The 13,619-nt window shown below is 44.5% G+C and overlaps 1 protein-coding gene across 1 annotated transcript in view; it reads right to left on the bottom strand.

Moving 5' to 3' along the window:
• Positions 1-11,051: 11,051 nt before the first annotated feature.
• Positions 11,052-13,619, bottom strand: part of THEMIS (thymocyte selection associated) — an 84,417-nt gene continuing 81,849 nt past the window's right edge. Inside the window, exon 7 of the mRNA XM_086632087.1 lies at positions 11,052-11,596. Coding sequence (XP_086488213.1) covers positions 11,587-11,596 — 10 coding nt within the window. The 3' untranslated portion in view covers positions 11,052-11,586. The remainder of the gene's footprint in view (positions 11,597-13,619) is intronic.

The raw sequence follows: 13,619 nt of genomic DNA, 5'->3' as shown, positions 1-13,619 counted from the left end.
GTCCTCCCAGCGCCTGGCATGCTCAGACCCAGATGCTGATTCTGGTCTTTGGGTGATAATACATATTGGGAACTAATTATAATAACTTGGGATTAGAGGTTCTGGGAAAGTGGGACAGGGGTCCTGCAGGCAGCCAGGGGTGGAAGTGTCTTAGGAAATCTGCTGACTTGGATCCTCCATCCTTATGAAAACTTCCCCCAGAGAGCAGGCACGGCTAGACCCACCTTTCCATGGTGGAGAGCAGAGGACAGCAATACAGCCACTGCCCGCTGCATCCTGTCAGGTTACAGCTTGTAATATGGCATAGTTAAAAATTTTGCAAGCCTTAGGCTCATAAATCAAAACAAGGGAAAGCAGCTTTTCTTTACCACCATTTCAGGTCAGCCCCACAGCATGGGTGGCACCTAGCATCTCAGGTGGTAACTCTGTCCCATACTCCTCATTCAGGAGGAGGAACACATGGGCCACTGGCTCTTCTGCTGGAGCACACAGTTTCACTCTGTTGTGCTCACATACTGGGTTTCATTTGTAGCCGTTGTACCCCTCCTGACACACGTGCAACAGGCAAAGCTTTAGGGGCGGTGTTTGGACTCCCAGCTTTTCCCTCCGTACCAGAAAGGCTGAAAGAAGCTCTCGCAGCCTCGGTAGCAGCCGAGCAAAAGCCCTTCCAGCGGGGACCCTCCAGCAGCCACCTCCGAGGCTGCCCCGAGCAGCCCAGCCTCCCGCCCAGGCAGGAGAGCGGCGCCGGGGGGAGCGCGGCCGTGCTGCGGGGCGCGGTGGGGTGGGGGGCACGGCGGGCGGCACGGCCCCGCGGTGGGGTGTCCCGGCCCCGCGGCGGGGTGTCCCGGGCCCGCAGGAGCCGCGCGAGGGAGCCCACGGGCAGCCTGGAAGGCGGTGCTGCACCCGACGGCTCTTTCCATAGCAAGCACAAACCCTCCGTGTCTCTTTTTGCAGCCGGTCCGGCTCCAGGCAGCAGGAGAACGATCAGCTCCTCGGGAGCCTCCGCACCTCCTGAATTATTAGCCAGGTACCAAGTAAAACCAGTAAAAAAAAATTATTGTTGTCTTTCCGTGCCGCTTTCCCAGTTTGACGGGTCCTTTCTCCCCAAGCTCGCACGATGTTTGCACTGAAGATTGAGAAATAATTATCAAGACATTGAGCAGTTAAACAGTGTTCTGTCCTTTAATGTCCCGGGACAAAGATTTTAATTATTCATTGTCATTTTATGGATAAACTCTTAATGTATCATCATTAGCTAGCAATTTTCAAAGGAAATACCTTAATGAGGTCTAAGAAAATGTGGGAGTTTTTACCTTAATTACCTGGTTCATAGATCAGAGTAATTAGATTCCAACAGACTTTAGGTGTAATCTAAAAGTAATTACCACAGCTGCCAGCTTTTAAAATATTAAGTTAATCGTGCTCTAGAAAAGTTTGGAAAAAAAAAAGAATTTGACCTTTTCTGTGGTTAACTTACATTTAACCTAAGGTGCATTTTGAGAAAACAAAAAGAGCCATTAATACAAATAGGGAAAACAAGCTTACAAACTGCTACCTGCTGCACTTGAGGGGACATTTATAACACATTTTTAAAAATATCTCCTTACCTGAATTTATGATAACATTAGGAAATACTTCAGTGTTTTGAAAAAGAACCATCTTTCTCAATACAACATCAGGCATTTATGTATTTCAAACACTTTGTCTTAATCCAGCATGCCAACCAGTCAGGCAAAAGTTTTAGAAACTGGCCAGCAATTGCACTTCGGAGGTTGATGAACATATAAAAGTTTAGACAAAACATGGGATGGTGGATTCTTACAATTAAAGCAGATCCAGATATCTTGAAACAGAAAAGATGCATCCTAGTAAGAAAAGAAACAGATGTCAGAAACTAAACAGAGAGAAAAGTATCAAGAGAAGGCAGTATGGGTAAGATGTCTCTGGAGAAGGGTGGGAGAGCACTGGAGGAGGCTGCTTGCTAGTCAGAGCCAGCAAAAGCTGACAACTGCCAAAGCGGGGGTTTGCCCAACAAGGAGCACTCACGAAGCAAAAGGGTTTTCTTACTCAGCATTAGTCTGGGGTTTTCAGCTCTGTTCTCATGCCTGTTACACGTGTAATCTCTTTGGCAAGGACTGTTTGGCATTAGGCAGGGCCATCTTCTGTGTGACAGAGATGCTGTTAGAAGGAAGCAGAAAAACAACTGTCTGCAGCTCCAGAAAGTCAGGAAGGTAAACTTCTGCATATGCTTGCAATAGCAAGCCTAAGGGGATTGAAACAAACAACATCTGGGAGGGAAGGAGAGAAGATTAGAAACGTATACATGATAAAAAGAGAACTTGGGAGAATAAAAATCCACCAGGAAAGAGCCTGACCTTCCTCAGAGCTTGTGCATTAGTGATGAACTAATCATCACTAATGATTAGGAGGGGAGGTAGGGGAAGGGCTCTGTACATTAGTGTTGGGTGATAGAACAAGAGGAAATGGGTATAAGCTTAGTCAGGGGAGGTACAGGTTGGATGTTAGAAAGTATTTCTTCTCTGAAAGGGTTGTCAGACACTGGAATAGGCTGCCCAGGAAGGTGGTTGAGTCCCCATCCCTGGATGTGTTTAAGAAAAGGGTGGATGAACTACTTAGCGATATGGTTTAATGGGGGATTAGGGACGGTTGGACTGGATGATCTCTAAGATCTTTTCCAACCTAGAAATCTTGAAAATCTATGAATCTACAAAAGCTGCTCCCCTTTCTCAGCTCTATGAGGCTGATGGGGAACCACCACCTTCCTCTCCTGAGTCTGCTCTGCTCACACCCAAGGTCACCCATATGGCATCAGATCATTATTAGCCAGCTGGACTGAGTTACTAATTAACTAATCAACTCAAGGTACCGATCCTGCCTACAAGAGGCAGGCCATTTCCTCCTGGCTGTGGAAGATGCAACAGTGTCCTTGGTGTTGCAGCCTAGGCTGGTGAGCAACAACTGGTGACCCCAATGTGATACATCCATGACTCCCTGAGAAGCCCTGACTCCCTCACTGGAGCTGAGAGCCTGAGCCAAAAGAGCCGGAGCCCGAGCGAGAGTCCTTCGGAGAAGAAGGTAAAGCCGCAAGCCCCGACGTAGTATTCGCGGGAGGGAAGTGTGCTGGAGTTGGATGAATGGGCTGGGTCTCTGCTCACCCTAAAGCCTTTGTGAAAACAAAAAATGGTAAAACAAAAAGGGGGAATTATGGCATCAGATCATTATTAGCCAGCTGGACTGAGTTGAGATAATGAACTACTAATTAACTAATCTGCTCAAGGTACCGATCCTGCCTACAAGAGGCAGGTCATCTCCTCCTGGCTGTGGAAGATGCAACAGCATCCTTGGTGCTGCAGCCCAGGCTGGTGAGCAACACACACAGGCTCATTTTAGGCAGGTCAGCTCCTTATTTCTGAGAGATGTGCAGTTTTCAGTGCCTTTCTTACATGAGTAGGATTTATGAGGAATGGTCAAAAGTGGGGTTCTTGTCCTTTCTATGTGCTTGCAACTGGGAGCACAGCCACTGCAAAACGGACCTGAGCTTTACCAAGTGTTCTTCTAAACTGCCACATAACAGACGTATATAAGGGCTGACCTCTTCAGCGATGGCCCTTTTTGTTCCATAAGAGGAATGACACCCTTCTCCTTCTCTAGGAAAAGTACCTCTTGTCTTCACAGAGCTGTAAACAGGTATCAGCAGTCACTTCTTCAGCTTTCTTAGGTGTGGAGAAATAGAGCTTGCAGGCTCTACATGCAAAAAAGTTGTTAGCAAAAATGCAGGAAAAAAAAATTGTTTTTTTGAAGCAGAAATTGGATTCTTCGGTTTTCCCTTCGCTATAATCACTAATCTATGAAGAGTTACTTGGGATGTCTTCCTTTCCAGCCTATGCTCTCTAAGGCATAATAAAGTGCTTTTTGCTGTTGGGGGAAAAAACACTCTCTTCTACATCTGTCAGGCATGGAGGGAGAACAAAGAGCCTTTAACTTGGCTGCTAGGAGGTTCTGCTGGGAAACAACAGATGTAGATTGGACCCCTCCAGACAGAAAACAGAACTGAACCTAGTATAAATACTTTATCTGTTGGTGCACAACATTAAACAAGACTCACATTTCCCAAAAGCAAACTGCTCAGCCATGTTTTCAGACCAGGGCATGTTGCCTGCCCCTCCTCGACAAGGTGTTGTGAGCTGTGGACCTCCAGTTGCCACTACTGAAAGCCGTGAGATTCAAAATGATACACTCTTTTTACAAGCTTTTCCTCACCCTAACCTCAGTGGCTCCAGGAGGAGCACATTGTCTTTTTCTGATCATATGTTGAGCCTTCATATGCAGAGTTCAAAGAGCTGGCACCTGAAAAAGACCTGAAATTTACTTCAGTTTGATTTTTGAAGAAAAATCCTGGCTTGATACCACCTCCCCCACTGCCATTTCATTTTTGCAATGATGCTGGACATCAGAGCGCTTGCTGGCCTCTGTTCTATTAAGTGTTTACAGCCCATATCCACAGAGGCATTTGGGCTCCTAACATTCAATAGGATGGTTTTGATGCAATTTAAGAATCTGAATATGCTCGGAGATCTGAACCTAAACTCATTTTGGATGTAATCTAATCTTCTGTACTACAGATGAGGCAAAATGAGACATGAGATGTCTTAAGAACTTGTGTGGCGTGAAGTGCAATGCTTCCTCAGGCAGGGGCTGGTAAGGATCTCTAGGTGAGCCCAGGGGTTGCAGACCTGCCAGACTACCCTGGCTGGCAAGAGCTGCTCCAGTTGGGACGCACAAACAGTAATTCAAAATCATATCATAGAATACCAGGTTGGAAGGAACCTCAAGGATCATCTGGTCTAACCTTTCTTAGCAAAAGCACGGTCTAGACAAAATGGTCCAGCACCTTGTCCAGATGAATCTTAAAAGTATCCAATGTTGGTGAATCCACCACTTTCCTGGGTAATTATTCCAATGACTGATTGTTTTCATTGTCAAAATCTTCCTCTTGTGAAGGAAGATTCCTTCACAAGGAATCTTGTCCAATCGGAATGACCGCAGGAGTAACTTGTACTCATTACCCCTCATCTTTTCCATATGACTCTTCATAAAAAGGGAGTCTCCATCTTCTTTGTAGCCACTCTTTAAATACTGGAACATGGTGATAAGGTCTCCCCTAAGCCTTCTTTTCTCAAGGCTGAACAAACCCAGTTCTCTCAGCCTTTCCTCATATGGGAGGCTTCCCAGTCCTTTGATCATCTTTGTGACCCTTCTCTGGACCCTCTCCAGCCTGTCCACAACTTTTTGTATAGTTGTGACCAAAACTGAAGACAGTATTCCAGGTGTGGCCTGACAAGTGCTGAGTAGAGTGGGATAATGACTTCATCATCTCTGCTGGTGATGCCCGTGTTGATGCATCCTGTTGGCTTTCTTAGCCTCAGCAACACGCTGTTTACTCATGTTGAGCTTGTTGTCCACCAGGATCCCTTTCCACAAAGCTGCTTCCCAGCTAGGTAGATCCCAGCCTGTGCTGCACTCCTGGATTATGTTTTCCCAGATGCAAGACCTTACACTTGTCCTTGTTGAACTTCGTAGGTTCTTATTAGCCTACTCTTCCAGCCTATCCAAGTCTTCCTGCAGGGTGGCTCTCCCTTCCAAAGTGTCCACTTCCTTGTTCAGTTTGGTATCATCAGCAAACTTCATCAGGGTATGCTTGATTCCATCATCCAGATCAATTATGAACATTTTAAACTGTGTTGGGCCCAGTATGGTTCCCTGGAGGACTCCACTTGTGACAGGTTCCCCATTTGACGTCACCTTCTGCGTGCTGCCTGTCAGCTGATTCCCCATCCACTGCCAAGACCACCTGTCTAAACGGTATCAAGAGCCTTGGAGAAATCCAGGAAGACAACATCCACCACTTGCACCACATCAACCGAGCAGCTTACTTTGTCATAGAATACGATCAGATTTGTCAAGCATGATTTTCCCTTGGTGAGTTTGTGGTGGCTTTTCTGAGTCATGTTTCATTTTACTTGTGACAGGCCCCACAAGGATTCATTCCATAACTTTCCCAGGGACTGAAGTAAGACTGATGGGCCTATAATTTCCTGGGTCCTCCTTTAAGACCTTCCTGTAGATGGGGGTGACATTAACCTTCTTTCAGTCTTCTGGGATGTCCTTCGACCTCCACAACTTCTCAAAGATCATGGAGAGCAGCCTTGCAACAATGTCAGCCAGCTTCCTTAGCACCCTTGGGTGGATATTGTCAGGGTCCATCAACTTGTATGGGTCAAGCTCCTTCAATAGTTCACATACCAACTCTTCCTTCACTGACAGTGGATCTGTGTTAGCATCAACCTGGGGTTGTGTTCCCAAGTCTTGGGGCCCAAGAGTGGTAGAAAAGACAGAGGTGAAGAAAGAATGGGTTTCAAAGGATGAGGAATGGAGGCAGAATCACATAAAGATTTGTTACAAGGCATTATACCTACTTAAAATATGATTAAATTTATGTAACATAAAATGTGATTTTTTAAAATGTTTTTTAACTGATTCATGTCTAAACAAACTCTCCAGGACAGAAAATGCAATGAAATAAAATCTTTAGCATCTTTCACTTCCTTCTGCAAACTATTTGTAGCTGTGGAAAAGAGTTGCACGAATTATTTCTGCATACATTTGCAGGAAAGGACTGTGGCAGGTATGGCAGGACAGATAATAGTAGTATAAACCAGCCTTGCGGACTGGATAAAAGCTTAATTTTAGAAAGAAAGTCTGTATCAGTTTCTATACAGAAACCATGCTTTTCTGTGATGTTGTCATCACAGGTGATGCAGGTGTCCCTGCCTGTGGCAGGGGAGTTGAAACTAAATGATCTTTAAGGTCCCTTCCAACCCAAGCCATTCTATGATTCTATGATGTTATGCCCCAAAATACTAACAGATGTGATCTCTGAATGTAAGAACAGGCAGCTGGAATAAGATGGCAAAAGGAGAAGAGTCTTTCTGTTGGCAATGTAGCTGCAGTACCCTGCGGGGTACCCCCCTGAGCCCTGCTCAGACCCTTCCTCTGCACCGTGAGGACCAGGGGATTATGGAGGAGTCGGTGTATTTACAAGAAAGCAAGCCCGTGACTCTGAGGCCACCCTAGGAATCGCTAAGCAAGCCCTGCCGCTTTCCGAGGCTGGCCTGAACAGCCAGCTGCCGGCACTGCTGTGCCCAGAGCCGCAGGGACAGCGTCATTGAGCACACGGGGATAAGACACTTGTAAGTCCAGGTATCTCTTAAATCCTGGCAGGATCAGGCCCACGAGATGTTGCGTAGCTCTTTCCATATCGTCCCAAACCTTAACACACACGAGGAACTTAAATTTACATGAGAACGTAAAAATGGTGGGACTGAGCTATCCGTCCCGGTACCTGCTCTCTGCCGGTGGCCGGCAGCAGCGGGCTGCGGCAAGAGCAGCAGCAGCAAGGCAAAGAATGGGTCATCCCTCCATCCCGCCCAGCCTGCCAGCGGCTGGCAGGCTGCACTTGGGTCAGACCCTCACGGTTTATCTGTCCCAGAGAAAGGGTTGTAAAAGGCTATCCTGGAAAATACGAAAACTCAAGAAAAGAGGCAGGAAGCTTGTCAAAGAGATGTGTTATTGCAAAGCACAAGAACAGCCCCAGCAAAGGCACGTTAAAAAAAGGAGAGAGGGAAATTTAAAAATCCAACAGCAGCAACCTGCCACTAATACATGAAGTAGAAGCAAGAAAACTCTTTCTCTTCAGACACTATCAATTTTAATACGGTGTCAAAGAGTTGAAAGTTAACATGGTACAGGCACATCGAAGTGAAAAAATGTTAGGAAAACACTTGGACAGTCTTAGGAGAGGTAGGAAAAGTATCAAACGGGTTAAGAGATAGCAAGAATAAACAGCGACTTCTTATTGGGAAGAATGTGGTAGATAAGCATTTGTTTGACACGTTGTATTTAAACAAAAGAGCTTTTTGGCATTTAAAGAAGAATGTAGGGAGAAGATTCTTCTTATCTTCCCAGGCACAAAGGCTGGATATTTTAAAAATGTGCATGTTGATCATCCAAACAGAAAATGCCATCTCACTAAGGGCTTATGCACACATGGAGTGCTGCGGAAGCAGCTGCTCCTGAGCAGGCCTTCAGTGAGAACACGCTGAAAATACTTCTTAGCATTAAAAGAGATAAGCCTTTAAGCTAACAGGTCTGTGCAAGAGCTTATGCCAATCTTTTGCAAAGCAAATATCTTATTATTTAAATACACTTGTATTCTCTTCAGGCATAGCGATCGTGGTCTGTGTTCAGCTGAAAATGGCTTTCCCCTCTCAAATGCAGTCTTCTTGAGCAGTAATGTCTGGGAATGATAACCAGGTCCCTCAAGGATTGTGGTGACATTATAGCTTTGTCAAACATGCATTAGTAAACAGCACAAAATCTCTGCGGTCATCTGTACAGCATAGGGGAATCACAATACTTACGAAGTCTTAAACACTGAACATGAGCCTTTTACTAGGATATTGCTTCATGCCTTCTCCCTTCCCTCCTCATTGCCCAGCAAGACTGGATGTCCTTTCCTCGCAGCACAGCACCACGGCCTCTCTTCCATGCCAAGAACTGAATGCAAATGCCACTGTCCCTCTGCGTGATGTAAACTGAACAGCCAGGCTAGTTCTCATTTTGTGTGATGGGATATGATGTTGGCTCATGTGCCTGAGGAAAAGATACCGGAGACATTTCTCTTACTAATGTATTTACAAGGTCCACAAAATCTGCCACTTTTACTCAGATGAATAAAACTCATTGAACTCAATGAGGTTAAATATTCAAGACAGGATTGTTACACGTGACAAGGGTGACAGAATCAGACTCTTTATGTGACAGGATCTATGCAAAGAAGAGAAATTGCTTCTTTGGAAGTATTTTAAAGGGAAGAAGTTGCAAAAAGGGCTGATAAGTCTTGGTTTTGTTCACAAACAGATCTCAAGGGCTTTTATAGAATGTCTGAAAGAAGCTTTGTTTTTTTTTGGAAAGTAACTGGATCCCACCCTGTTCATATCCATCCAAAAACCTAGAGCATCTGATGAGCACCTTGTTTTTTCTGGGCTTTCTCAGTCTCTCCTTGTATATGAAATGCTCCAAGTCCTCAATCATCTCCACGGCCCTTTATTGGACTCATTCTAGTATGTCCACGTCCTTCTTGTACTGGGAAGGCCAGAACTGGACATAGTAGATCAGATGTGGCCTCTCCAGTACTGAACAGAGGGGAAGGGTCAACTCCCTCGATCTGCTGGCCCTGCTCTGCCAGTGCAGCCCGGGAGGCTGTTGGCTTTCCTCTCCTCCTTTCTAGCTGCAGAAGTCAGGCTTATGCTGCTTTGGTGAAGGAAAATTGTAGCAGTAAGATATCATATCTTTCAGATATCCAGCAGAGGACAACCTCAGCTTCAGTATAAAAAGAAAAATAGTCAGTAAAATACACAACAAATTCTTTTTATTCAAATACCAGACTGCATTTGCCGGCATAACAAACCGGGCTGTTTTGAGCTGCTACAAAGAGAAATACAAATTTTTGTGAAAAATGCTTAAAGTGTATTTCAAATACCCACAAGTGATGTGTCAGCCAGTTACAAGTTTTGTGCACACCTGCAAGCCTCCGTATTAACTAGTGATATGCAAAACTCTGTATGCTACACATGCATGGAATCAAAGCACTCTGAGCAATATTCTTAATACTTAAATTGTAACTGATTTTAATGAGGATGAGCATTTATCTTGAATAAATTAATGTGAGACAATATTGAGAAATTCTAAATTAATTTGCATTAGTGAAAATTAATCATTCAGTAGGATTTTAATAGGCAAGTCTGAAGATGCTACCTTGTCTGCTTGAAAAGACTTTTTCTTGGAAGTATATCAAGGCATTTTTGTGAGCATTTTCTTTTTAACTCCTCAGTAGGACTAAAAAATTTGTTCCCTTTCTCCACCCTGCTGTCTGGGATTTCTGGATATGCCACTCTGATCAAGCTGCTGTTGAGCCTGGAAACTCTTGGCACATCAACTGTGTATTTACACATCAGTTCTCAGTATTTTTCCCTGGGAGTCGAAGCACAGCCAGAGGGACATGCACTTGCCCTAGATCTAACACTTATAGATACACAGCACTTACTATGTATGCGCTGCCCAGTTATTCTTATATGCCACAGACGATGGGTATCAGACTCACTCTGCCAGAATTTGAGGATTAGGTCCAGTGCCACCCAAAGATGTTAAGCACACTCTACCTCTGCAGCTCGTGTGATTGCACACAGCAATCCCAGACAGGAATATGGCAGCCCTAATACAGCACCGATTATGTGCTCGCTGCTATGCCACTGAGTTGCTCATCTCTGTAAGCAGAGGCTCTCCCTGCCACTGCCCAGCACACACAGAGGGACATCCCTCCTTCTGGGCCAAGGAGGTCTTGTATCCTTTCAGATGACATGTAACCACTTGGCTCTCAGTTTTCATTTTCAGAAGTACGAAGCAGAAGGAAATCCTTCAAAGCAAACACTTGTTTTGTTGGAAACAGAGAAAGAGATCATGCTGCTCTCCCCATGCCCTCTGTCCAGCAGGGCAGTATTGGCCATTCACGCAGGAAGCAGAGAGGAACCCGGGGCTGTCTCTCCTGTCAGATGCACGTGTGTGAATACGAGGTCTCACAAGGTGAAGCTCTTCAGCACTGCTTTTCCCAGACCTCTTAGAGGGCAGCGTTGTGTCTTTTTCTCAAGTGAGAGGGCTGGTACGAATGCTACTCTTTCAGCTCCAGCTTCTGCCCTTCCTGGCTGTGTTTTTAGCAAATTGCTGAACATTATAGCAAAACATACTGCTCCATTGTGATTCTAGATAACTTAAACTGTGCAAGGGGTCATGGAGATGGCAGTGCTATCTAATTTAGTCACCCCTGGTCCTTCTGAATAGCACTTGCCTCTAGGACAAGTGATGTTGCTTTCCAGAGTGAATTACTTGTAGTGCAACAGTACTACTCATGTAATAATACATTGCTCATCCTCTGAAAGAGCGGCAGAATCTGGCCGTTTTCAATTTTGAGCCTGAAGCGTATGTGACTGGCTAAAGAAATGAACGTTCACCTTAGACAACACTTCATTCCCCTCTCTACCCTTCCCTCCTCCAAAAAACAAAGGAAACAACCATATAGCTGTTTCAGTAAGGAAAGTTCCTTTTGCATATGCCCTACAGTGGTTCAGAAAACCAACTGATATTTCAGCTGCAATAGGAGTGAAGGATTGGACTTGTCATCATTACTTGAATTCATGAATAAATATGTACAAAAGAACTTTGTCCCTTCAGAGGGTCATAAGCTATTAGCTGGCTTGACTTCTTATTTAGGACGAGTAAGCAGTTCAGTTTCTCATGGGATTATTATAGTTAAATTACAGCCTCATACGCTCTTCATGAGACAAGAAGGACACTTTCATGAGCAGCTTTTTCTTACAGTTGCAGTTGATCTTAATATGTGAAGGACACAGCTTCCTATTTGTTTCCAGTTAATTTCAGAATTATTTTGCTTCAGATGTCTCTGAAAACAAACAAAACAAAATGACAGGGTGAAACAGGAAACCTTTACATTTGGATTTAAAAATTACACAGAGAGCGCAGGTGAATGAGCTCTTGAGACCAGTTAATGGCTGCGAGTCAGGGCTCGTCTGAGCCGTAAAATGGTTTGTCAGTACAATTATACCAGCAATCCCAAGACTACAGCAAAAATCAAGCTAATATATGACTCCAACACAGCTATGCCAGCAACTTTGCCTAAGTGTGTGAAATTCATACCAGTAAATTTTTCTTTTACTAGTATAACTTACGCAGTTTAGGGAAAAGTTTGACCTATACAGGGCAAAAGAGCTCACTTAGTCAGTGTAAGCTCTGACTCCAGCAAAAAGTTTTCCCAGTGTTGCTGCAGTGTGACTACACCCAGTCATGTTGATGGTCTGGCAGACATGGGAGAAGAGATACCACCCTCCGGGAGAGAGGCTTCCAACGGGTGTGCCCTGGAGCTGGGGTAACAGAAATGCAGGCCTGGAGAGAAGTTAATTACTAAATAATATTTAATGGCAATATGACCGCGTGCTAAGACTTCACCAGTGGGCTCTGTTCCCAGCTCTGCCACACTACAAAACCAAGTTTTAATCTCTAAGGGAATAGCAAAACCTGTGCATGTAGGAAGAACATTTAGATAATGATGGTAGTCTGGTAGTCTTCCCTGCCCTTAGGGTCTCTGAACCTACAACTGCTTTGAGACCGGCTGCTTGAAGTCCTGCCTGTGTCCAGGCTACGAACTGAATTGCAGTTCTTAGAGTAGTATGCTATTTATTCGCTCCCTCTCAACTCTTTCTTCCTTCTACAATCACCATTGATTGCACCCTGGAAAAAAGCTTCAGTTTGTGTGTTAGGGAAAAGTGAAAACACCAGGCAGTAGAAAAACTATCTAACAATGAAAATTAGCAAAGTAGGTGATGCTTCCAAATCTGCATTGAAAACTACTTTAGAGGAGAGGGACTTTCAAAAGTCCTGAGAACATAAGACTCCGGTCACGGATTTGGGTTCTTTGCTTCAGCATCCCCGAGGCTGCAAAGTTTGCCTCAGCCTTTCAGCCAAAGCCAACAGGAGCTATGAAAAGAAACAGCAAGCTTAGAGGGCCAGTGGTGTGAAAGCTCCAGAGAAATGTCACAGAAAAACAGTATAAAAAGATTAATGAAGATGCAGTGGGGTCAGAAAGTTTGGTCTTCATCTGCAGCACTGTCTCGAGCTTTCAGTTATGCGGGAACCTACATCTCAGCACAATCAAGGTAAAAAAAAGTTCCACTTCATTCTATTTCATACGATTACTTTTAAAAAACATCAGTGCATATTGAAAATACAGAAAAGGACTTTGTTCAAACAAAACCACCTCAACTGTTGAGTTCATGACAAGAGGAAGACACAGCAGTGCAGTTTTTTCATTCCCTATTGCAGCTCTCTCTCTTTTCTACTTTTCCTTTTTTGGCTCCTATTTAAAAAGCACCCACCCAGTCTTAGTCAGCTGAGACCATTCCTTTTCCAGCACTTGTGTGAAGTTCGAGTCCAGAAAGCAACGTCCTGAAACAGCCTGACACCAGTACTCATTTCCAGCTCTCCAGGTGGCTGGACCGTGGTGTTTCTGTGCTTTCCCAGCCATGAGGTTACAAGCAGCTGTCAGCACTGATGATGGAAACTGCCTTCTCTGGTTTGATGTTGGGTGTTTTTGTTCCCGTTGGTGCTCCTACATGCTTCCATCTCATTTTTGTTTGCAGGGACATGGGATGAGATGTCGTAACAGCACCAGAGCTATTCCAGTCCATTGCAATGAACCTTCTCTCTCCCCTTTTCTCACACCCAAGAAAAAACACTATTGACATTTTTAATGCCTTCTAAAAGACTGTAAAACTGAGGGCTTTCTTCATAAAAAAAAAAGTCTCCCCAAAACCAACTCATGGCAGTAAAAGGAATGAAACTTGTTTTGTTAAAATGAAAGCCACATATTTTAAATGCTTTCAGTTTTTTTTTCCTACTTTCCTTTGAAT

Source organism: Tauraco erythrolophus, chromosome 2 (assembly GCF_009769465.1).
Source record: "Tauraco erythrolophus isolate bTauEry1 chromosome 2, bTauEry1.pri, whole genome shotgun sequence".
Classification (NCBI taxonomy): Eukaryota; Metazoa; Chordata; class Aves; order Musophagiformes; family Musophagidae; genus Tauraco; species Tauraco erythrolophus.
The sequence above is the reverse complement of the archived record's forward strand: the minus strand, read 5'-3'. Positions and strand labels throughout refer to the sequence as shown.